Consider the following 23,757-nt stretch of genomic DNA (forward strand, 5'->3'; position numbering starts at 1 on the left):
TCCAATCAAGCAAGTTCGGTCCGAGATAGGCCGCTTTGAGCAGCGCCGTTGGTGGATCTGGGCAGCACGTAATAAAAGGTAACCAAATGCCGCTGCGCTCAAGATAACATTAACCGGCAACTCTTTCCTCTCGACCCCTCCATTCTACCAGAGTACTCAATCGCCCTTCAAATTCCTTCACACATCGCCTATCCACCATGTCGCAACGAGCAGCACTTCTTATCGGCAAGCTGTCACACGCTCAAAAAGAATGGCAGCAGGTCTCGCAAGTAGCATCGAAGCTGCACGAGTACCCCGATGGTAACCGAGAAGACTTCCTCTCAAAGTGCAAGAGCGGTAAATTTGACGGCATCTATGCTCTCTACCGAAGTAACGACTCAAACCCGATTACCGGAGATTTCAACGCGGAACTGCTCGACGCTCTGCCTAAGAGCCTGAAGTATGTTTGCCACAACGGAGCGGGATACAACAACATCGATGTCGCAGCATGCACAAAGAGGGGAATATCGGTTTCGAGCACGCCAATAGCGGTTAACGACGCGACTGCAGATGTTGCCATATGGCTCATGCTAGGCGCGCTGCGAAATATCAAGCAAGCATACATGGCAGTCAACAACGGTTTGTATATCTAAATATTCCTTAAACGATTTCTGACACATTGTACAGGCAAGTGGCGCGGTAACTTCTCCCTCGGTCACGACCCCAAGAACAAGACACTCGGTATCCTGGGCATGGGTGGCATCGGTTCGGCAGTCGCACATCGCGCAAAGGCATTCGGCATGAAGATACAATACCACAACCGCAACCAACTACCAGCCAACGAGGAGAATGGAGCAAAGTACGTCAGCTTCGAGGAACTGCTCAAGACATCCGATGTGCTCAGTTTGAACTTGGCACTCAACCCGTCGACTACGCACATCATTGGCAAGGAGCAGTTCAACACAATGAAGGACGGGGTGATAATCGTCAACACTGCACGAGGTGCATTGATCGATGAGGCCGCTCTGGTGGACGCGCTGAAGAGCGGCAAGGTCTGGACATGTGGACTGGACGTGTTTGAGGAGGAGCCGAAGATCCACCCGGAACTACTGGAGTGCGAGAGGGCGGTGTTGCTGCCTCACGTTGGAACCGGCACATACGAGACACAGGTAAGTGACGCTGTCCACGCATCTCATTGACTCTGAACGACGACTGACGGCTCTCAGCGCGACATGGAGATATTAGTCCTGGATAACTTGAAGTCGGCTATCCAGAGTGATAAGCTGTTGACGCAAGTACCCGAACAGAAGGGCAAGGCAAACTTGTGATTGATCGTCTGGACGATCGGTCTTCGAAGAGGAAGCATATGTACTCAGTTTGGTAATCAAGAAATGATGAAAATCAGCCTGCAACTATTCTTCTGCATGAAAGCGAACCTGAAATGCTATAACTAAAAAGCTTGGTGTATTGCCGTTTACATAGTCCCGACACGCTCTATGCTAGGCCGCATGTCGGCTTAAGGAACAGAGGAGGCAGCGTCGGAGCCGGTGACTTGGCTCGGCATATGGATTGCTTAGTGATTAGGCCAATGAGAAGCTTGTCGCAATTTCAATCGCCTAGCTTCCGTGCGGAGGCAGGATGTGGAGGAGGAAAACCTGGGGTCGGTCTTTGAAGGAATGTGGAGAAGAAGGGGAACCGTAAGAGTAAATCTGGAGTCGGTCTTTGCATCGTGAGAATATCGCATGTTCAAGAAATTATCGGCTGCTGTTTGGGTTCTTCACATGCACAAGACGAGCTCACCGCCCGTAAGCAACGCTAAGCATGGGCCTAGTCTGGCACCCGACATCTTCGCACGTGAACACGTCCGCACACATTCCTTCAGAAACTGCATCCGCACTGCACAGGTAGCGACTCATCCCGTCCCTTGGCCCTGCAGAACTTTGACTCGTCTTCCCACACTGCAGCTGTAGGATTCACAGCAAGAGCCTCAACACAATCGCAGCAACGGCGTTTGAATGGAAGGATAATTACCACCCGCCATGCCGACCCACCAGCTATGGGGCCTTCCGCCCTGTGACTGGCACATCTGGAGTCCCCACGATACGTCCCCACGTCATATCCCCGACGTCGCGTTGCACTATGCCGACAGCCAAGCCAAATAGGCTTCGCCGTTTGCCTGCGGGTTTTGGGTTCGGAGTTTGGCTAGCTGGGCGCTGCGAGGCTGGGGAAACTGACGATATATAGTCGGATGCTTGCCGCGATGTTACCTTACCTAGGTACATTGACAGATCGACATCACTGTCTTTGACCGCTCGTCGCATCGCCATCGCATTCGCGTCGGGCTTTTCTTCTGTCATATTTGGCTTCCTTTGCGACGCGCTGCAATCATGGCCAAGCTCAACATGTCTGAGGTGTGGGCGGACATCAAGACGTACCGTCGCGCCTATGTACTCACCGCTGTGGCTTCCTTTGGTGGAATGCTGTTCGGTTGGGACACGGGTCTTATCGGAGGTATGTTTGCGTATCCGCACGTGTAATGATCATGGCTAACGCGCTTGTAGGTGTATTAACGATGGACGCGTTCCAGCACTCATTCGCCCTAGATAAGGACAGCAAAGACTTTGCCAACCTACAGGGAAACATCGTCTCTGTTCTTCAGGCGGGGTGTTTCTTTGGTGCATTGTCTAGTTTCTACGTCTCAAATACTTTTGGGCGCAAATGGGCCCTAATCATTGCGGACGTCATTTTCATCCTTGGGTCTTTGATCCAAACCTTATGCGGAATTGGCACGACAAGTCTCACACAGCTTTACATTGGACGCGTCATTGGCGGTTTCGGCGTTGGTCTGATTTCAGCGGTCGTCCCTACCTATATTGGAGAGAATGCGCCAAGGGCCATCCGAGGACGTTGTATTGGTTGCATGGTATGACCTGTCAAGACTGCTTTTCTGGAACCGACCCACTAACGCTAGCAGCAACTCTTCAACGTGACTGGTATATGTCTGTCCTTTTTCGTAAACTACGGCATATCGCTCGACATCCCTAGCCCCACAGACGCGACAAAGTGGCGTGTGCCATTTGCCCTCCAGATGCTTCCCGGCGCCTTCCTGCTTGTGGGCATGCTCTTCATGAATGAGTCTCCCCGCTGGCTCGTCGAGAAGAACAAGCTTAGCCAAGCCGCCAAAGCTTTGGCCCACGTCCGCGGCAAGAGCGTCGAGAACCCTGAGGTGGTGCAGGAGCTAGACGAGATCATTGCGGACTTTAACGGCCATGAGAAGATGCCAATGATGGCTCAGCTCAGGGCTGCCTGCTCGAGCAAGAAGATGCTGTACCGCTCGAGCTTTGTTGTAATCCTCATGTTCTGGCAACAGTGGACCGGTAAGAAGTTCCGACATGCAATCTGCATTTGAGGCATATACTGACGTGTTGGTTAGGTACCAATTCGATCAACTACTATGCGCCGCAAATCTTCAAGCAGATTGGCCTCACTGGCAACTCTTCCGGGCTATTCGTACGTATTTTGTAAAGACTGCATGCGAGCCAGACTAACATGCAACTAGGCAACTGGAGTATACGGTATCGTCAAGATCGCCGTTACCGCGATTGGCCTGATGGCCTTCACCGAGCAACTCGGAAGGAAGTGGTCGTTGATCCTCGGCTCGATGGGCCAAGCCTTTGCGATGTACTACATTGGCGTCAACCAGGCAGTCCACCCACCCACAGGTGAGCTGGATGGCAACGCAATCTTCGCCATCATGTGCGTCTATCTCTTCGTCGTGTTCTACTCGTTCGGGTGGGGACCGATCCCATTCGTGCTGGCATCGGAGTGCAGTCCTAACCACGTGCGCTCTCTGCTCATGGCGGCCTCGTTGATGACGCAGTGGCTCTTTAACTTTGTCATCGCAAAGATTACCCCCCTGATGCTGGACAACATTACGTACGGAACGTTTCTTTTATTCGGCTCGCTGTGCATTGTCATGGGTGTCTGGACGGTGTTCTGCGTGCCTGAGACGAAGGGAGTGCGACTGGAGTCCATCGGCGAGCTGTTCGAGGGCAACATCATCAGGGGTTGCATTCAGGATACGGTGCCGAGCAAGTCGCGGGCGAAGCAGCTCAGGCACCATCACGCCACGGACGATGCCGATTCGACCAAAAGCGGCGTGGGCAAGGCTTCACGGGTTGAGCAGATCGAGGATGTGTAGAGCATCGGGCGGGAGGAGGCGATGGCAAAAAGCAAGAAGCAGCCAATGTTCAGTGCTTACGTTGCGGCGCGTCCGGCGGATTAGTACCGCGAGGAGTGCTTCGGTAGCTGAGAGATGCCGAAGCCATGGCCGTGTAGCTAGACCAATCGATCGCGAACATGAGACTACACTGTGCATCAGGATCTGTACGACGTGTTCATACAGCGAAGATCGTGAACGGAACGAGGAGCTGAGTCGGCCCGCGCAGGGCAGTCGCACCGGACGAGTCACGAGGCCATGGCGGACCTGGCGGTCAAGTTGGGTATCACAGGGCTATCCCGAGCTAGCGGGGTCAGTTGGGCGGCGGAAGACGTCTGTAACAGCTAGAGAGGGCAGCTAGGCGGCGGGGCGACGTTGTTGACAGGTCGAGGGCGCATGTGCTGACGTGCCTGTGGCAGCAGTGGGCACCTGGGTAGAGTGAAGCGTCGCGGTGGAACGTGGTAAATCCTCTGCAGCTAGTCTGAAATCTAGTCAACTGGTAGGAGGAGCGGACCCTGTTTCTGTGCGGCGAGCCATGCCGGCTGCTGAGTGGCTGTGCCTGCAGGGGTGCGCGGGCCCAAGCGAGGGCGATGACATAGTGCAATCTGACGCTCTCCACGCACCCTCGAAACCAGGCGGGCGGCGGCCTGGGCACGCTCTCTGTACCCGACCGAATCCTCACCCTCCTGCTGTCTATCCTTACTGTCCATCTCGTGTCGCGCGCTGCACCCCATCGCTCCCATCGCCGTGTGCACATCGGCCGTTAGCCCCCCACCGCGCTTGTCCGCCTCATTCGCTGCCTCGCGGTCCCCACCACGAGAGCCCATAGCACGCTGCTGGGCACACCCTGGGAGCCGCCTGCAAATATCACGTTGATTTTACACCGTGCCAGTACCCCCGCCCCCTGTCACCACTCACGCCAGGGAACTTGGGCTATCCTACAACCATCGGGCAACCTGTTCGCGCTGCTAGTCGTCGACCCTACTTGGCTGAGCCCACCGGCTGCATCCTCGCTGTCGAAACGCCCTTATGTACGTCCAGCTGCGGCTTTCTTCTTCGCCAGGCCTAATTTCTAATTCTCCTTCGTTGGTGCCATTTGCTCTTCTTCTCTTCACCTGCCTTCCTGCCATTTCCCCTTTTGAAACCACGGCTGGGCTGACACGATGTTGGGCAGCGTTCTCCTCCCCACTAAGCCGCCTGGCCTGAGGTCGAATACTTATTCTAGCACCGTTGCGCCGCCCCTTCCCCCACGCCGTAACTCGCTGTCCACCCAACCCGCCGCCAAAACTGCTGCCAAAACTGCTCCGCTCCATATCAAGACCGTCACCCTATCAGGCGGCATGGACACGCGATACAACCGCCCCTCGTCCCCACGGGGCCGCTACTCCAACCCCGCCAGGTCCTCGACGGGCACCTTCGCCGACCCCTATTACACCTCGTCTTACTATGGCCGTCCCAGCTCGCCACGCTCCAGCGTCGACCGCATTGGAACTTCCCACACCTCGCACGCCTCGCACCACACGCCCTACTACACGCCCAGCCCCACGACCTCTTCCCACGCGAGCAGCACCAAGTACGACTCGTACACTGGACGTCCACGGCGAAACACCAACGACCTGACCCGCCCCAATGTGAGCACCAGCGCCCTGCCGACGACTTCGCTGCCACTCCGCACCCCATACTCGTCCCACACCCACACCGAACGACCGCGGAGCCCACTCACGCCCTCCTATGCCAAGGGATCCGATACCTACATCACCCCGGCCGCTTCACGAGGCCATAAGAAGGTCTACAGCGTCGACGACAGCAGCCACCTGACCAAGCTCGTTGCTGAGGTCGAGCCCGCACGCCACCGGGATCATGCAGACCGGGGTTACAGTATCACAAGTGGCGGCCGCAGCTACCACGACAGTAGCAAGCCCCCGTCGCGCCTTACCGACCTGAGCAACAGCGATGGCTACTCCTACACGGACCCCGCGAGCATGTACCGTGACACAGAGCCAGCCTGGCGGAGGCCACGTGCTGGCAGCTTGGAACGTGGCTCCCGCCCCACCAGCATGATTGCGGATCGTCCCTCTCGTACCTCTACTCGCGAACTTGGTCCTCCCCCGTCCACACGTGGCTTCGACAAGATCAACAGCATCCCGCGGCCCCACGACAGATCATCCTCGATTGAACGAGGGGCACGCGAAATTCCCAAGTACGATCCCTACCCAGACTCAAGCCTCGCACGATCCTCCTCCTCTCGCACTTCCCGCGCTCCTGCCGCCATTCATCAGGAGCCCCGCCGAGACGCTTACCGCGATGACTACGACCGCCCAAGCCGTGGTGTCGAGAACAAGCGCCACAGCACCGCCTTTGAGGACCGCGAAGTGACCAGCCGTGGCTTCGGCATTGCACCAGGCCCCCCAAGCCTCGCACACGACCACCACGCTCTGGACCGACAGCCTCTATACCCTCCTGCCGAACCTCCTCGACCGAGGCCACAAGAGTCTAGCAACCACTACTACCAGCCAGACCGCGCCGAGGCACGCATGCCTGAACCTCGCTCATCCCGTGACAGAGATCCCGTTCCACCGCAGGACTACGAAAAGCGCCCCCGTGAGCGTGAGAGCGGCCGAGAAGAAAAGGGTGGCTTGGTGCAAACCATAACTGGTGCAGCAGCAGGCGTAGCAGCGACCCTGGCCGGCGCTGGTTACATGAAGAAGGCCCGTGACAAGGACCGTGGTAGCGACCGAGACTCGTCAGGAGAGCGTGAGCGTGAGCGACGGAAGGAATACGATGAGCGTGACAAGCGAGACCGTCCTGATGAGCGACGAGAGAGGAAGTCCGAAGGCCGCCGCAACTCGCTTGTGCCGCCTCCACCGCCCCCGGCTGCTGCCCCAGCCGCTGCCCCCGCAGCTATCGCAGCGCCCGACTACCCTCCGATGCAACCCGACTACATACCTCAGCCTCGCGAGCGTCGATACGAAGATGATGAGAGAGAGAAGGTTCCTTCTCGCAAGGCACCTGCACCGTCTACTGCGGGAAGCGACGAAGAGCGACCACGTCACTACGTTGATCGCGATGCCGAACGCCGGAGGGACCCCGCACCCCAGGAAGCTGCTCTGGACCCTGACGAGGAGTACCGACGACGCATTCAGCAGGAAGCAGAACGTTCTAGTCGCAGCACTCGCGACAAGGACAGCGACTCTGATCGCGAGAAGGAGCGACGGAGGAAGAAGGATGAGCGTGACAGGTCTCGAGGTCCCGAAGACCGCTCGCGTGCGTCTCCTCCCAGGGATCGCCCTCTGAGCACATATGACGGAGGCATGGTGCAGGAGCCGGAATCAATGGAGAGGGAGTCCACAGGCAAGAGCGTAGTGATTGTCGAACCACCCAAGGAGCCCGTTGCGCCCGTCAAGGGCATCCTTCGCAAGCCAACTGAGAAGTTCCCCGAGGACCCCGAGCCCATCCGCGAGGGTGTAGCGCCACATAAAGATGCCCTCAAGGGCAAAGACATTCCTGTCGGAGCCCGATGGACAAGGATCGATCGTCGTCTCGTCAACCCTGAAGCCCTGGAGCAAGCCAAGGAGCGCTTCGAAGAGCGGATGGACTGTGTCATCGTGCTGCGTGTCTTGACCAAGGAAGAGATCCAGAAGCTCGCTGATCGCACCAAGAAGATCCGCGAGAGCAGAGGTACGTTGACATTGGGCTTTGTTTCACGATCAATACTAACATACCCGCAGAAGAGGAGTACGACCATGACCGCCGCGACCGTGACGACCGCGACAGGCGAAGCCACCGTTCCAAGGACGATAGGGATGATGAGGAGCGTGACAGCGACCGAGAGCGTCGCCACCACGATCGTGAGCGACGTCGCCGCTACGACGATGAGAGCGACTACGACGACCGCGAGCGAGAGCGAGAGCGCGAGCGCGAACGCGACAGGCCCAGGAAGGTTGAGATCGACGACGGAGGAAGGTGATCACAGTGAAAAGATTTGCACATGATGCTGCATGTTATCATTCCTTTGAGGATATGCAGAGCATGTGCTTATGCTAGTTGGGTTCTAGAGAACGACGAAGAACACAAGAAAAGTCCTTCAAGTTCGTATTGGAGGACACCACGACGGAGAAGCCACTACACTACTTGGCAGATCCGATATCCCACAAATATAAAAGCAACCCTTGGAAAGACCGACATACCGCATCCTCTGGCCTTCCGGAGAGTCCAAGCCCTGGCTCCCCGCCTCAACGTCTCGTTTCGAGGCGCCACCGCCGAAGTAGCAGTGGACTGGAGCACAGTTTCGATCATCGTCCATCCCCACAAGGCGGTGGCAGGGTCAGGCGCGAACACAAACGCATTCGCAGAGTACTGGATTGGTTAAGATAGTACGTGGCATTCTTTTGTTGTTCAATGTTGTTTGGCGCTTGGCTGGCGTTTAAGGGGAGGTTCTCTGTTCACTTTCGTTACGCATAGCGACGGGGATGGCATAGCATAGCATGGCGAAGAGTGAGCGAGCGAGCGAGAACCTTCTTTCTTGTACAATACTCGCATTTACGTCTCCTTTCGAATACCTATGCGAATTGATACGTTCAACATGACCATCTACATATGTTGTGGTTGCCGTGATGTTTGTACAGGTGGCGCATTCCTACTTGTTTACTGCTCGAAGAACCACACGTGATCACGGCCTATGCCACGTATTCTCAAGTATCCACAGATCCATAACATAGAGTACAGTTTCACATTCAACTACCTATCCCACCCTCACTTCTTACTCGGATTCGGACTAACCGTTCCCTCGGGGAACTTCCGGAAGATATCCGCAATATGATCAATCGGCGCAGCCAACATGCCCATCGGGCCCTCGAAATATGGGTTCTCGCCCGCACTAGGATGGCTCCTCGACGGCACAAACATCTTTGTGCGACCAAAGTTCTTGGCCAGCGACTCTGAGCTTCCGCGGTTCTCCGCAGAGGATAAGGCGGCTTCGAGGGCGGGTAGGTCGGAGCCTTCTTCTTCGGCGATGTGCTTTTCGAGGAGGGACCAGATTTGTTTTAGCTTGGGGATGTAGGATGAGGATGCGGGATCCATGTTTTGGAACTCTTTGAGGAGGATTTTCACCTGCGTAGCTTGTTAGTCTGGGGCATGGGGTGGATTGGCATGGAAAGAGTGGTATGTACCTCATGATGCTGTTGTCGGTCTAATTCCGCATGCGCCTTTCCCTTTGCGCCCATGTACTTTTCCATGGCTGGGTAGACGAGGAGTTCTTCGGCGACGGAGTGCCGGGCTAGCTCCCATGTGAATTGGTTGCCGTAGCGGGTTGCATGATCGATGTCGGTGGGATTGTTGATGATCTCTTTGTAGTAGGTCTCTAGCTTGCGGTGGTCCTTGGTAATGGCTTCTGAGATGGTCGAATTGAGGGCTGCCTGGATGCGAAGGTAGGCTGGTCTGGCAGCGATGCGGATCGTCTGCGGCCTGAAGGCGGCTCGGGTGAGTGGTGATGCGATGGCACGAGGAGCGAACATTGTGATGGTGTGGGATGCTTATTGAGGATTGAGTAGTGAGGATTGAATAGAAGGTGTATCAAATCCATTATCGAGGTAAGTCGCGAGCTTTTGTCTCACATGGCTATCACCGCGATGATACGTCATTCCTTCGCCAGAGGTGCGTTCCTGCACTGTCCAGCTGCTCTCTGCCCAGGTGTTTGCGCTTTGGACATGCGCGCGCAACTTGTCGGTGATGTCGCACAGTGTAGTGGATGACGATTATCTGATGCATGATTGGACTGGAAGCAGTGCCCACATGTCGTGTGTTTGGTACCGATAATTGTGCAAGGTGGAGTAGCGTTCCGCGGAGCGACGTGTTGATGATGCAGGATGCAGCGGATCGGAAACGTCACATTGCCACCATGCCGAAACACGCGAAAGTCTAGAATTCCCATGCCCTTTTTACCCACCACGCTCCACACCATCCGCGGACTGCAACTGCCACGGCGAATGAGCGATTCAGCGTTAGTCTTATCTTTCCAAAAGGGTATTGCCCACTAAAAGCGGTCCTGGTCAAACAAATATTGACAGCATCCAATCCACCCAGGTTGTCGATACCTGCTGCACTAAGCCTCGAAGCACCAATCCAGCTGTCAACTGTCCCTGCACGTGAAGTCGTGGCATCTTACCCCTCTCCTCTACGCGTCAGAGACGCATCAACGTGACAAAATACAAAATACCCGCAACAGCCGTTGCACATGTACACAGCGATGACGTGCCCTCCAAGATGCCCTCTTAAACTCGCACCCGCTGTTGCTTCTTCATGGATATTCCCACATCTTTACCAAGCAAATTGACCGCAGCCATGTCGACCGGTGCAAACGCTTCCCAGAATGACCCGTTGCAACATCCCCTCGAGGCCATCTCTCAGGGTATTCAAAGCGCTACTGGAGAGAAACGTGCGCCAAGGCAGAGCCATATGGGCTCAGCTAACGAGGGACCTGCTGATATAGCTGCGAAGATTACGGGCGCAGTTCAAGGCGGAAAGCGTGAGGATGATGGCCCTTACTTTACCTCTAATGAAGGTATCCCGTGGATTGACCCGTAAGCTTGCGAGTATCCGCACACCTCAAGAACATTGTCGTTAACGTCTCATAGCGCACACAGCAAGACTATAGGCGGAATCCCTGTGGCTAGCGATGTCTTCCTCTTCCAGAAGCAGCAGACGTTCAACCGTTCCAAGAACCTTGAGCGTATGGTGCACCCTTGCGGTTCCGGCGCGTTTGGATACTTTGAGTGCACCAAGAAGGTTGACGCTCTTACGGTACGTCTGTCTTGATCATCTCACAGCTGCCAAACCTGACTTCTCCTAGAAAGCCAACTTCCTCTCCAGCGTGGGCGAAAAGACTCCCATCTTCATCCGCTTCTCCACGGTTACGGTCGGTCGCGAATACCCCGATGAAGCCCGCAACCCCCGTGGCTTCGCCATCAAGTTCTACACCATGGAGGGCAACTACGACATCGTCGGCCTCAACTTCCCCATCTTCTTCTGCCGCGACCCTATTCAAGGTCCAGACGTAATCCGTTCGCAAGCTCGTAACCCCAGGAACTTCCTTCCTGACTACGATGCCATCTTCGATCTTCTGGCGAACACACCCGAGAGCAACCATGCCGGTCTCATGTTCTTCAGTGACCACGGTACTCCCGTTGGCTGGCGCTTCAACCACGGGTACGGTTGCCATACCTTCAAGTGGGTCAACGCCGAAGGCAAGTTCGTATACATCAAGTACCACTTCATTGCCAAGCACGGCCAGAAGCAGTTCACCCAGCAAGAAGCGACACAGATGTGCGGTGAGGACCCAGACTACTCCAAGCGCGATCTGTGGGAGACCATTGAGAAGGGCGAGGAGATCGAATGGACCGCCATGGTGCAGGTCATGGAGCCTGAGGATGCGGATCCGGAGAAGCTTGGCTTCGATCCTTTCGATGTCACCAAGGTCTGGCCGCGCAAGCAGTTCCCCATGCAGGAGTTTGGCCGTCTTGTGTTGAACAAGAACCCTGAGAACTACCACCGCGATGTTGAGCAAGCTGCCTTCTCACCCGGCAGCATGGTCCCCGGTATTGAGGACTCGCCCGATCCATTGCTCCAGTTCCGCATGTTCTTCTACCGCGACGCCCAGTATCACCGAATTGGTAAGTTTTGGCTGTGAGCAGTGCATATGAGACGTGTACTAACTTCCTGCAGGTGTAAATCTTCACCAGATCCCCGTCAACTGCCCATTCATGTCAAAGTCCTTCGCGCCTCTCCAGTTCGATGGCCAGATGCGTGTCGATGCCAACCACGCAGGAAACAAGCAATACAACCCCAACAGCTTCGCGCACAAGTTCCGCCCCGATGTTGCCGAGGCGCCGTACCAGGTCTCGGACAACGTTATGAGCCGCAAGAGCCACTACTGGCATGAGGCAAAGAAAAACGAGTACGACCAGGCTAAGGAGCTGTGGAGCAGGGTCATGTCGCCTGAAAGGAGGCAACATACCATCACCAACACCTTCAACATGCTCAAGTTTGTCAAGTACGCTGATATCCAGGTAAATCTCTGCCCTGCATCCTTCAGTCGCACCACGCATACTGACGCCCGAACAGAAGAAGTACCTCGCACAAGTGTACAACATTGGTCCCGACTATGCTCAAGGCATCTACGACCTCCTTGCGAGCTCTGACTCCAAGCCGGAATTCCCCTTCTCGGAAGTCGAGAAGCTGTCTGAATCGGCACACGTGTGGTTCAAGGAGGAGAAGTTCAGGCCTTCAAATGGTACGAGACTGACTGGATATGCGCCAAGTGGGCCAGTCTACAACTGAGGTTTTGATTAAGATTGGATGTGAATGCTTGCGGAGATACCTAGCGCTGTAGTAACCCATCGGCAAGAATGGATCGCGAATCGCGAGAGCTACATGTGTTCGTAACAATTTACTGCGATGTTGGCGAGACGACATCCGTTTATTCGGGTATGAGCACGTCCTCTGGACACCATTGCTGCAGGGTGCCTTCCCCAAAAGCAAAGTCGTTCTCAATCTGCGTGAAAAGATATTGATCCGCTTCGTCCAGGGTCCAAGACCAGGGCTTAGGGCTGGTGGCGGCTGACGCAGGACCTTCCATATCATGTTGGGTGTTACGAATTGCGATGCTATCGATACCTTGTTGCTGCGACGGCAGTTGCACAGTAGTTCCAACCGAAGTAGACTGGCCAACATTCCTCGTGGCGCCTCCGTCATCCGCTTCCATAGCTAGCCTCGAGGCTGTTTCTCTGTCGAGATATTGGAAAAATAGCTGTAACACCCAGTTGGTAACTTCCCACGTCTTCTGAAGTTCTTGCAGGCCCAGTAGGCAAAGCTTGGCTCGATGCTCAGCGAGTGTGCGATTGATGCCGTTCGAGCGCCGGAAGTTGACAACATGTATGCAGAGTGTGTTGAAGAGGTTTGTGATGACGTGCATCTGAGCGTGCCCAATGTTGCCGTCAGGCAGCATATCCTCGACTATACGCGAGTTGCGCGCTGCTGCCTGTAGCGCTACATTCCCGTCCGCGGATGTGGTATTGTTCTCGTCTACAACGAAGCTGGTGCGATGGAGTAGAATGAGTAGATTGTTGTACGCGAGATGAAGCATACTGGCTTGGAAGTTGGGCGGGTCGCCAGCATCGCTATGCAGCTGCATAGTACTTGGAAGGTCTTGCCTCCATTTGTAAAGCTCGTTGCGGAGTTTGACTCTCTCCTCGGGCGCGAGCTCCCGTCCCGGCAGATAACCGGCATCCACTACTCTGCCAAGGAAGACCGCCAGCTGCACCATACTTATCGTGTACACCGTGGACCTATGGCGGTCCTCGAGAGGAGTGGACGGCGAAAAAGCAGAAGTGAAATCCGCGGAAGACAACGGCTCAATATCGCAATCTTTGTCGCGTATGCGGCACGGTAGCCCCAGAGCTGATGCGCATTGTCGCTCGCGCACATAGATAGCCCACCAAAGCCTCCTCTTGACCCTCGCGCGTCCCTCATCAGTATCGCCCCCGGAACGATGTAGTGCTCTTGTTTGCGAGAGACTAATAGCTGTGCCTAGCCAATGTCGCGCGTCCTTCTCCAATAGCGCACCGGCTCGCCAAAAGCTCATCAGAAACAGAGCTTGTATGACTTTTACCTTGTCAGTCTCGTATGTAGAGTCGTATAGGTCCTTTGCCCTGATATAAAAGAACCATTTCGCTCGATGACGGTTTCCCCACCCAAGAGCCTTGAGGGTAGACTCTTCGCAGTGGATAACGCCAATGAACATCATAGCTTGTAAAGACAATGCGGAGAACGTAAAGTCTTGGTACGAGGCCCAGAAGTCTTCTTCGTCTATGATTGCAAAGTGTGGATGGAACCATTTGAAGTACGCCTGAAGGAGCTCGAGCCGGACTTCGGCGGGAGGAAACGAAAAGGCTCCCTCTGCTTGTAGGATCTTCTTGCGCGCAAGACGTCTTTCAGATTCCCACTCTGGCACGAACGATTCTGCTCTTGCAGCGCTTGGAACGGCATGACGAAAACAGGACTGTCGGCGATGAGCTGCTGCTTCTGATGGCTCACCAGCCTCGCTCGTCGTCACATAGCGCAAAGAGCTGCTTTCACCAAGGAAAACGGCATCATCTTGGTGGACAGATCCTGTTGTAGGTGGGTTACTCTGCTGTTCTGCTGACACTGCCGGAGTGTGAAGTTGGTATTGGCTTCCGGAAGCTGGCGTGTGGTTGACGGGGCTGTGGAAGTTCGACGATAGCGACGCGAGGACATGTGACGCCGCCACCTCATCCTCGTGTCGCTGCGGGCTCAGAGCCGATGTACTTGGTGGGCTTTTCGGGATTAGTAACTGCCACAGAGCACTCCAAGTGGACATAACTCACGTTCTGCTGCGGACCTCAGTCTCGGCCCGCGGCTTCCGGACGTGCTTTCCGCGCCTCGATTCACGCGTTTCGCACTCGACGTTGCCGGCTGCGCAGTTGCTACAAGGATGGCGATCCGTGACATCGCACTTGACGCGTCGCGCGTTGCAAGTCACACACGCCAACTTCGCGCGTTTCCGTGGTGGCTCGGACATGTTGCCGAAGCTCGACGTTTGCTTTGATTTGGAAGACGCCGAAGTCGGTTACCAAAATTGTCCGTGGAGGGTGACGTTATCGATATCGGCTATCCTTCGGCATCTTCCTCCACCTTTCTTGTTATCGACCATCACTGACTGTCCATCTCGCATCATCAAACTCGTTGTGAGCAGTTCCTAGATGCTCCAGGGTGCTAGGAAAATAGCTGTATCATGACATCCGTGGCCCGCCGCCTGTTCTCTACAGGCCCCTCCCACCGCCAAGCCTCCGCAACGGAAGCATGTAGTGAACTCCTCACACGATTCCAAAGGGGGCCCGTCTCGATCCGTAAACAGCTTCTTGATGCAAATCAACTTCAATTGCTCTCCATAACACTCAACCGTACACCCTCCTCTTTCAATCCGCCACCAACCGGTACGCCGATTCCACCCGGCTACCACCTAGTCTACTTCACCCCCTCGATCATCGAAGCCGAACTGGGACTTGATGGCACAGATCGCACTGTGAACCCGCTGATTCCATTCACTAGGCGGATGTGGGCTGGCGGCGAGTTGACGTGGGCGCAAGACAGGAACGCACTGCTGAGAGTGGGCCAGGAGGTCAAAGAGACGACGAAACTGCTGAGTGCTGAGCCCAAGACGTTGAAGAATGGAGGAGAAATGCTACTCGTGGGTGTTGAGAAGACCTTCTCAAATGACCACGGTGTTGCATTAACAGACCGCCGTAATTGGGTATTCCAGCGTGAGCTTACACCTGAGAATCCGATGAAAGCACTACCCAAGCCAGAAGAGAAAGAATTGCCGACTGGTACGCGCCAGAGGGATTTTTGCCAGACGCCAACTTCGCTATTTCGCTTCTCAGCGCTGACATTCAATGCGCACAAGATACACTATCTGCCTGAGTGGTGTCGAGAGGTTGAGGGCCACAGGAATGCTGTTGTACATGGGCCGCTCAATCTCATCAACATGCTGGACTTTTGGCGGGATACGAGTAAGAATGGGGATACAGAGGCAGTGCCCAAGTCCATAGCATATCGTGCTATGAGCCCGCTATACGTCGATGAGCCGTATCGAATATTATTGGAGCACGATCCAACACCCGAGGGATGGAGAGCAGAGGTATGGGATAGTTTTGGAAAGCAGAGTATGAAGAGCACTATCGTAGAATAGGTGCATTCTTTTGTAGGATTGGCATTAAGGGTATAAGCTAAGTGACAGTCCAAACCACGATCTGGCCTAAGTAAGAGCCCAAACACTCATCCCAACGTGGAACCGTAAAGTCATTACTTCAGCATCGTACAGTCTTACACTCCTCTAGAACGGCTTGGCTAAGCCCACTTGCCTAGAACACTCATGAGAATAAGACCGCAAATGAGCGCGAACAAGGCACTGAAGGTCCTGGCAGCACCTGCGTTGAGCAGTTTTCCGTGCATCCAGTCTCTTGCCAACATCTCTACAAGTCCAACCCATGTCAAGATACCAGCGGAAAGTGCATCGAGTGTTCCGATGGCGATGATGGTACTGGGGTCGTTGCCGTTGAAGTGGTCTAGCGTTCCGATACCGATGGCCATGCCGATAGGTGTAATAAGCGCAAAAGTACCACACATGAGGAGCTTCTGCGCCGTACCAGCAGCAGCCTTGGGGAGTTCGGCGATGCAAGTTCCAAGAGCGATACCTTCGAACATTTGATGGAAGAGGATGACGATGAAGAGGGTGATGAAGAATCCATCGCTTGCGACGACAAGCGTGATACCGATGAGGATGGAGTGGAAGATGATACCCGCCTCTAGGTTCATTACGTTGATCTTCTCTTCCATGGGGGTAGCCTCGCGCATCGGACCATGGGCGTGGGCAATGCCATGACTGCGGTTGAAGTCATGGGTGGGTTCTGCTGAAGGAGAACTGTTTCCGGATTTGTCCCCACTAGCTGCCACCTCGGTGCTGGGAGCAATGTGTTTTCCCTGGCGCCACTGGACAAAGCGCGCACCGAGGTAGTCGACCAGGAAGGACAGCATCAAACCAGCCATGAAGATAGCAGCGGTGGTGGCTTCGTATTCCAGAACACCCAGACATTGGTTTGCGAACATGAGCTGGGCGTGGGTGAAGAGATGGACGAATGCGGTGGAGATGACGATACCGGTTCCAAACTGCTTGAGGACGACGAAGACGATGTTGTTGGCGCCAACGAGGTTGAACTTCCGGGTCAGGACGGGGGTAAACACACCAAGTCCACTGGTAAAGAGAATGACGAAGAGCAGGCCGACTCGTAGGGGGATGTTGTAGTCGCGCTGGGGAGCATCGCAGTTGACTTCGGATTCGCTTCCACCGACGCAGTGCTCAACACCGGCATGGTCGTGGCAATGTCCTTTGCTTCCTGCTGGCTCACTCTCAGTAGCTGACTCTTCTCCCGTATGCGAGGAGCCTTCTGTCGATTCTTCAGCATCCGTCATGAGCAGGACATCTTCGCCGGCATCGTCGACACAGTATCTTCTCAAGTCAGCATTCAGTCAAACATCGTGATGGGTGGTACCTACGTGTCGGTTTGATGCTTGTGACATTGCGTGTACTCTGCTTGGAACTCTTCTGTCGCAGTGGGTCCGACTACCTGGTACTCATCTGAGCCAAACATGCAATAGCTGTTGTGAGTTAGCGCTAAACTCTACCAACCGAAGTTGAAAACGGGCACACATACAGAACAGTGTTATGGGGATGGCATGATGACACAGCCGTGATAGACGGAGTTCCGGTAGTGAAGACGGTGGTAGTCGCGCCAGCTTGAGTGACAGTGACGGTGGGTGTTTGCGCAGCGGCAGAGCCCGCAAGCAGTAGGACTGCAGCAGAGAGGGTGGAGCGCATGGCTGAATGAATGTTCAGGGTCTACCGGATATGTTTAACGAGCGAACCGACGGATGTAAAAGCTGTTCAAGTGATACCAGCTCAGGCCCTTGATATATCGACTTCGTTCAAGCTTTTCGTCGTGTCAGCGGAGTGGAACGCATGTACCGTGATGGGGCAAGGCAGCCCCCCACAAGGATGCCGCGAAGAATTCTTCGGTATCCATTTGTCTCTGGGCTTGCCGTTGCTTCACACTGAGCGCCACGGGCGGTCTTGGCATTGAGTACCCTGTTGGATGGTTTACCTTGGCATAAGTCTTGTCTCGGAGCAAACGTCGAATCAGAGGCTACACGAATGCTTTTAGGTAGGCGGCGTCGCTACAGATGCAGTAGGTGGGTGGGATAGCGCAATGATTTAGGTAGCGGAGGTCTTGGCGAGGTGTGTTGGGGATGCATCGTACTATGATCGTAGTAGCCGTGACCTCCACGGCTAGGAGGCTCTTCGGCACATAGCACTAACACCAGGTCTGACAACTCCAACATTCCGATGAACCTACAAGCGTTGAGGTTAGTATCATTTTTCGTCGTTCAACCTCCAGAGCTGGCACTATGGCAGTTGTCTGAATGTTTCCAGTAAGAGTTGTTAAAGCTGCCTAAGAGTTGTACACGGCAACAGGTTGCATAGCTATCAGCCCCGTTGGAGAACAGTGACTCCATAATCATCGTACTTCTACCTTGCTTCACTCTCAACATGACATATCGCGTGGGAGGCCGCTTCGGAACATAGCGACCACCCACATTAATGTCTTCGGCCTTCCCGAACGCAGGTAATCCTCCCGACAACATGTTCCTGGGTGGGAGAATTTCTCGCCATTGGGCGCCCATCATGGTACTTACATACCCATAAATCCACCTTCTGAGTGGAAAACATGTCGCCCAGGCCCCCATGCACTTCCATGCCAAGCTCAACCATTCGAATTGTACGTCAGGCCAAGGTATAGATCAGCCTCCAGATCCGTGTAGTGTAGCATTTGCATCTCCGGAAAGGCGATAGACCGGCAGTATACCGGTTGATGTACCTGCGGCTGCAGCCATGAGGCGTTTTTTCTTCACCTCTCGGCGGTCGAGGTTGCGGGGACGTCGGTACATGAGCACCGAGAGGAACAGTCCTCAGTGGTGAGATGTCATTCTGGTAGAATATAAAGAGGCCTGCAGCTCGTCTGCAAGTATCTCCATCAAGCATCCGGCAACCAGCTTCTCGGGACACTCACTGAACTCCGGTTCGCACATCAACTCCCAAGACCCTTTCAAAGTCCCTCAGATCAATCTCACAATGGCTGCTCGTGCCTCTGCTCTCATGCTCCTTGGAGCCTCCGTCGCCATGGCCGGACCTCTTGCCCCTCGCCAGGCAACTGTCACCGTCACCCACACCGCCGAGGCTGCTCCTGCTGCCACAGCTTGGGACGCCGGTGCTATTCACCAGTTCCCCATCCACGCTTCTTGCAACGCTACCCAGCGTAGCATGATTCAGAAGGGTCTCGATGAGACAATGACCATCGTCAGCCATGCCCGCGACCACATCCTCCGCTTCGGCAACAACTCCGAGGTCTACACCAAGTACTTTGGCGAAGCTCCCACTGGTGAGCCCCTCGGTTGGTTCACCAAGATTGCCGACGGCGACAAGTCTGGCATCCTCTTCCGCTGCGACAACATTGACGGCAACTGCGACCAGGAGGGTTGGGCCGGTCACTGGCGCGGCTCCAACGCGACTTCCGAGACTGTCATCTGCGACTTGTCCTACGAGATCCGTAGGCCTCTTTCCACCATGTGCATGCTCGGATACGACGTCGCCAACGGCGCCACCAACACCTTCTGGGCTTCTGACCTTCTGCACCGTCTTCTCCACCTTCCCCCGGTTGGTGAGGGTGTCGTCGAGCACTACAACGATGAAGAAGAGGAGAAGTACCCCGGAACCATCGCTCTTGCCAAGAACAACGCTACCTACGCCGCGAGGAACAGCGACACTCTCCAGTACTTCGCTCTTGAGGCCTACGCTCACGACATCGTCATTCCCGGTGTTGGCTGCCCCGGCACTTACACCGCTCTTGAGGAAGAGTCTTCCGCTGTTGCCACCAGCACTGCTTCCGCCACTGCCTCCGCGTCTGCTGCTCCTGCCTCTGCCTCTGCTGCCGCCACCTCTGCCGCTGCTGCCCCCGCTGAGGCCTGCGAGCCTCACGATGACCACTGGCACTGCCCTCCCGGCGTCCCTGAGCCTACCTCTCCTCCTGCTTAAGCGTTTACGACATGATAGCCGCACAAATGGCTACGAATGATGGACTTACTTGACTTTGTCATCGAGCTCCTACATGATTCACAGAAGATCACGATAGATTAATGATAATCCAATTTTCTCACGATAGTAATCGGCACGTGCTTGTGATGTATGCGATGAAGTCATTGAACCTAGCATGCCGTGCGACTCCAATGCGTCCCGATAGGCCTGGTTTGCGGTGAGCAGGGCATCCGATGCGATTTGGTTTCGCGCAGTTCGCTACTTAACATCGGCTCGCTGCGATGGTTGTTTTTGACACCAACAAAAGACGCATTGTCTGAGTAAGGAAAATGTGGCGACCGTCGGTACTCACAGCAAGTTCTTGCGAAGTTGCTTGACTCAACTAGTAGGCGTGTCGACGCATGGGGCCGCTTCCCCGAACTTGTGGGTTCAGGCCGCCAGCGAGGCTGACCGGCCAGCGGCCCCCATGGCTATGAGGCAGCCTAGCAACCTGTCCCTGGGTTTGAAATTCGCGGCTGAGTTCAGTGCGACAGAGCTTGTATCAGTTGGTGTTTCTAAACATTGAGAAGAGAAGAAAGGCGATGTTGATGAGATGTCGGTAAAGAGCCGCAGAGTCGCAGAGCCGCGCAGGATGCGGGCACCCGCAGACACCCCGCTTAAACTGCCTGGGTGGGCCTCTGCAAAATCATTCAGCGCGTAATTCATGGTTTGGAAACACATGGCGCACGGTGATATGGACTATGGGGGCACTTGTGAGAGCGTCCGGTGAGAGCGTGGTGTTCGAGTTCTACCTAGGAGGCAAATGATGACACGCCGCACCGCCACTCCTCCACGCTTCTCGTGCCGCAACGTAAGCATACCGTACCTACGCCTCACGCTCCTTACATTACAGCAACCCCAACTCCTCTCCACCACTTAAAAAGGATCGTGATGCCGGTTTTCAAGCTTGTGCCACGTTCCACGTCTGTTGCACTGCCCTACGCGCCGGGGCATGGTTGGTCCAGAGCGGCGTGATTGTAGCCCCCAATCCATAATCCTGTAGCCGCCGAAGGCACCTCTTGCATGGTTTCATAGCCAGGCTGGTGCGACGATCATGCAGCCTTCACGACTGCGCCGCAATATTTGCTCCGACATGTACTGCATATGCCCGAAACTTGTACTCTGGGACAGAGTACTAACTCCCACATCCTCTCACGTTCTGCGTGTGTGCGAAACGTCAAGTGACTCCCTCAACCATGGCGACACCCACACCATCCCCCACATCGAAACACTTCAACCTAACGACCACTCAAGAGGAGAATGCAATCGAAACGGACTTGGCCCTTCCTGGCATCAAGCGTGGTATTGCTATTGGAGTAGCGTGCTCCGTATCGATCGTCGTTATCGCTATTCTTGCTTTCTTTGCGATCAGACGAAGGAACCGTGTGCTGGCTCGGAGAGCACAGCTCCAGACCACAAAGAGAGAGTCGATGGATGCCGAAGCAGGACAGCAGGAGAAAGCTTGGTATTCTACGTCCGCCTCGTCACCACCGCTGCCAACACCACCACCGCCGCCTGTTGAAGCCGATGCTCGGATCATCTACGAATTGGATGCAGGCCAGATACCAGAACTGCACGGCGATACCGCTGCGCAAGAAGTGGAGGGAAATGGCAACGTTCACGCCAGGACAGAAGCGGAGGAACTGTACGTTCAAAAGCTCGAGCAATGGAGGACTTGGAGCATGGCACTGGAGCCGAATACCACGAGCCATACCACCGAACCCGTACGCGCTCCTGTACCGCTGCTAATGGTCTCACCACCTGAGGCTTCTCCTGGTGGAGTCTCGCCGTTGCAGCGCCTGTCAAGGGACTACACCCCGCAGGACGGTTCGCCAGTATCACCGCCTCCAAATGTTCATTTCCCATCGGGTCATCGCGAGTACACCAATCATTGAGAGAGAGATTTCCAAGATTGGCTTCCCCGCTAGGAAAGCGCGAAAAATATATTTTGATTCGTAACGACATAAGATGCTAGCGGACCGTCAACATGACGCTTTCTTATCCTCGATACTCTTCGAATCGACGTGGTACTGGTCGTCTTCGTCATCAATTGGCGAGTCCGGAAAGAGTCGCTCCTCAGTTCCTTTCTTTTCGTCGTTTGGAAGGACTTCGGAACCTGGTAATTCTGCAGCAAAGAGTCGACGATCACCAACGGCCTCCACGGGAACAACAGGACTGGCGAGTTCAGAAGCGCTCTTCTCGCTATTACCCCCAGCCTCCATCTCCGCTGGCCCGAGGGCTCCACATTCGCTCCCCTTCGTCGCATTCTCCAAGTCGTACGAACTTTGTGACAGGGTGCTCTTCCGGCGTATTCCAGCTCGCCTTCGACGCACGCAAAACCAGCCGCCCAGTAGAAGTAGTATGACAGCAACGGCGACTGCTGCGCCGATACCAGCGCTCGCGCCAACGCCCAGACCGCCATTTCCAGATTCTAAAACTGCGGGCGCTGAAGCAGAGGCTTGCGTCGAGGTTGAAGAAGGAAGAGAGGTTTGCGAAGATTGTGATGCATCGGCCGGTGATGGTCTCCCGGGAGGACCCGGTGTTGGCGGCGTTGGAGTTGGAGCAGGTGCAGTTGAGCTCACGTCGTCATCGTCATCATCGTCCCTGTCCTTGCGGTCTTTCTCTGTCTCGGTCGGGAGCGGTACAGTCGGATCTGTGGATGTCGACATCGCGGATATCACGATGATAGATGTATATACAGTAAGAAGACTGCCAGAGCGCACGTTGACAGTTGTACAATAATGTGAGCTTCTAGTGACCAATTTTGGGGCTACCTTCAAAATCATTTGCACTTGCTACACCCCACCTACATATGAACATCAGCGTCCCAGGACAATGGGTATCGACGACGACACCTCATCCATGTTTTCGCTTTCAAGCATCGGCAGAGTCGCGGCAACCATCGCTCATTCGCAGACGGCCCTAATAGCGCGTCGATTCCGCCGGCTCAGCCTCGTCTCCTCACGAAAACTTCGGTCAATTGTCATCTTGGCCTTACCTGCTACAGGCCTGACTTTTCCGTGCCTTGATGATGGGTCTCGATAGGCCAATGACTTTGATGCTCCCATGTAAGATGGGAGACGCGTCCATCGGGGCTCCGCTGTGCTGTCGAGTTCGCCAAGCTGCGGAGGCCACCGCCGCGTAGTCATCAGCTACCGATCCATTCGACCAAAGTTTGGAATTGTCTTGCGCATAGAATGAATAACATTTCTGCGTGGCGACCTTTGTGTAGTGGTGTGCTTCGGGCTGCGCACAGTAGGTATGTATGTATGCAGGAGCTCCTGAGAACTAAGTAAAATTCACGGGCCAGGCACTACATCATGCAGAGCTAATGACATCGACCCAAGAACTGGAATTGTCGATGCTGGGCCTAAGTCGAAAGTTTTGCCATTCGTGGACAAGCCGCTGCACAACACGTGGAGTCTCAGGCATCGCTATGATCACGCCGATTAGGTTCACGATATTGGGTTCATGGAAATGCGCGCAAATTGCCATGAGATGTATGACACCTATCTCTTTAGAGGAAAAACAGCGACCTGATGGCGAGGAGATGGTTCGAGTCAGTGCTGCGAAGCGTGTGTGATCCACATGTCGGCGCCATCGGAAGCGAGTCCGTCCCGTCCGCGGTGTCTCCTCCAGCCTCCCCGCCCCATCGCGTTGCACGCCGTTCAACGTGCCTCGACGCCGTCGCTCGCTCTATGCGAATGCTCCTCCTCTCAACCGATCATACAAACCCAGTGGTGCCCAAGCAAGAAAATCTGCGAATTCTTTGACGCCGCGCGTCTGACTGGACTCTGGA

The 23,757-nt window shown here is 55.0% G+C and overlaps 10 protein-coding genes across 10 annotated transcripts; 7 read left to right on the forward strand and 3 right to left on the reverse strand.

Annotated features, from left to right (window-relative positions):
- Positions 1-197: 197 nt before the first annotated feature.
- J4E90_005007 (uncharacterized protein) lies at positions 198-1,307 on the forward strand (the record flags this gene model as incomplete). Its single annotated transcript, XM_051434565.1, has 3 exons — positions 198-618; positions 667-1,148; positions 1,206-1,307. The coding sequence occupies 3 exons, from the start codon at positions 198-200 to the stop codon at positions 1,305-1,307; spliced, it is 1,005 nt and encodes a 334-aa protein (XP_051291821.1).
- Positions 1,308-2,366: 1,059 nt separating this feature from the next.
- J4E90_005008 (uncharacterized protein) lies at positions 2,367-4,180 on the forward strand (the record flags this gene model as incomplete). Its single annotated transcript, XM_051434566.1, has 5 exons — positions 2,367-2,490; positions 2,541-2,902; positions 2,954-3,356; positions 3,413-3,489; positions 3,539-4,180. The coding sequence occupies 5 exons, from the start codon at positions 2,367-2,369 to the stop codon at positions 4,178-4,180; spliced, it is 1,608 nt and encodes a 535-aa protein (XP_051291822.1).
- Positions 4,181-5,538: 1,358 nt separating this feature from the next.
- J4E90_005009 (uncharacterized protein) lies at positions 5,539-8,165 on the forward strand (the record flags this gene model as incomplete). Its single annotated transcript, XM_051434567.1, has 2 exons — positions 5,539-7,876; positions 7,927-8,165. 2 exons carry the CDS (start codon positions 5,539-5,541, stop codon positions 8,163-8,165), a joined length of 2,577 nt encoding a protein of 858 aa, XP_051291823.1.
- A 785-nt stretch (positions 8,166-8,950) lies between these two features.
- J4E90_005010 (uncharacterized protein) lies at positions 8,951-9,711 on the reverse strand (the record flags this gene model as incomplete). The annotated part of the gene is made up of 2 exons (XM_051434568.1): positions 8,951-9,307; positions 9,367-9,711. The coding sequence occupies 2 exons, from the start codon at positions 9,709-9,711 to the stop codon at positions 8,951-8,953; spliced, it is 702 nt and encodes a 233-aa protein (XP_051291824.1).
- An 826-nt stretch (positions 9,712-10,537) lies between these two features.
- Positions 10,538-12,532, forward strand: J4E90_005011 (uncharacterized protein; the record flags this gene model as incomplete). Its single annotated transcript, XM_051434569.1, has 5 exons — positions 10,538-10,776; positions 10,831-10,996; positions 11,046-11,865; positions 11,918-12,261; positions 12,317-12,532. The coding sequence occupies 5 exons, from the start codon at positions 10,538-10,540 to the stop codon at positions 12,530-12,532; spliced, it is 1,785 nt and encodes a 594-aa protein (XP_051291825.1).
- Positions 12,533-12,671: 139 nt separating this feature from the next.
- J4E90_005012 (uncharacterized protein) lies at positions 12,672-14,239 on the reverse strand (the record flags this gene model as incomplete). The annotated part of the gene is given in 2 exon segments (XM_051434570.1): positions 12,672-14,217; positions 14,235-14,239. The coding sequence occupies 2 exon segments, from the start codon at positions 14,237-14,239 to the stop codon at positions 12,672-12,674; spliced, it is 1,551 nt and encodes a 516-aa protein (XP_051291826.1).
- A 766-nt stretch (positions 14,240-15,005) lies between these two features.
- On the forward strand, positions 15,006-15,962 carry J4E90_005013 (uncharacterized protein; the record flags this gene model as incomplete). Its single annotated transcript, XM_051434571.1, has 1 exon — positions 15,006-15,962. The coding sequence occupies one exon, from the start codon at positions 15,006-15,008 to the stop codon at positions 15,960-15,962; it is 957 nt and encodes a 318-aa protein (XP_051291827.1).
- Positions 15,963-16,120: 158 nt separating this feature from the next.
- On the reverse strand, positions 16,121-17,648 carry J4E90_005014 (uncharacterized protein; the record flags this gene model as incomplete). The annotated part of the gene is made up of 3 exons (XM_051434572.1): positions 16,121-17,279; positions 17,327-17,428; positions 17,485-17,648. 3 exons carry the CDS (start codon positions 17,646-17,648, stop codon positions 16,121-16,123), a joined length of 1,425 nt encoding a protein of 474 aa, XP_051291828.1.
- A 1,311-nt stretch (positions 17,649-18,959) lies between these two features.
- Positions 18,960-19,919, forward strand: J4E90_005015 (uncharacterized protein; the record flags this gene model as incomplete). The annotated part of the gene is made up of 1 exon (XM_051434573.1): positions 18,960-19,919. The coding sequence occupies one exon, from the start codon at positions 18,960-18,962 to the stop codon at positions 19,917-19,919; it is 960 nt and encodes a 319-aa protein (XP_051291829.1).
- A 1,235-nt stretch (positions 19,920-21,154) lies between these two features.
- Positions 21,155-21,853, forward strand: J4E90_005016 (uncharacterized protein; the record flags this gene model as incomplete). Its single annotated transcript, XM_051434574.1, has 1 exon — positions 21,155-21,853. The coding sequence occupies one exon, from the start codon at positions 21,155-21,157 to the stop codon at positions 21,851-21,853; it is 699 nt and encodes a 232-aa protein (XP_051291830.1).
- Between the last annotated feature and the right edge of the window lie 1,904 nt (positions 21,854-23,757).

Source organism: Alternaria incomplexa (genome assembly GCF_024043165.1).
Source record: "Alternaria incomplexa strain BMP 0042 chromosome Unknown scaffold_6, whole genome shotgun sequence".
Lineage (NCBI taxonomy): Eukaryota > Fungi > Ascomycota > Dothideomycetes > Pleosporales > Pleosporaceae > Alternaria > Alternaria incomplexa.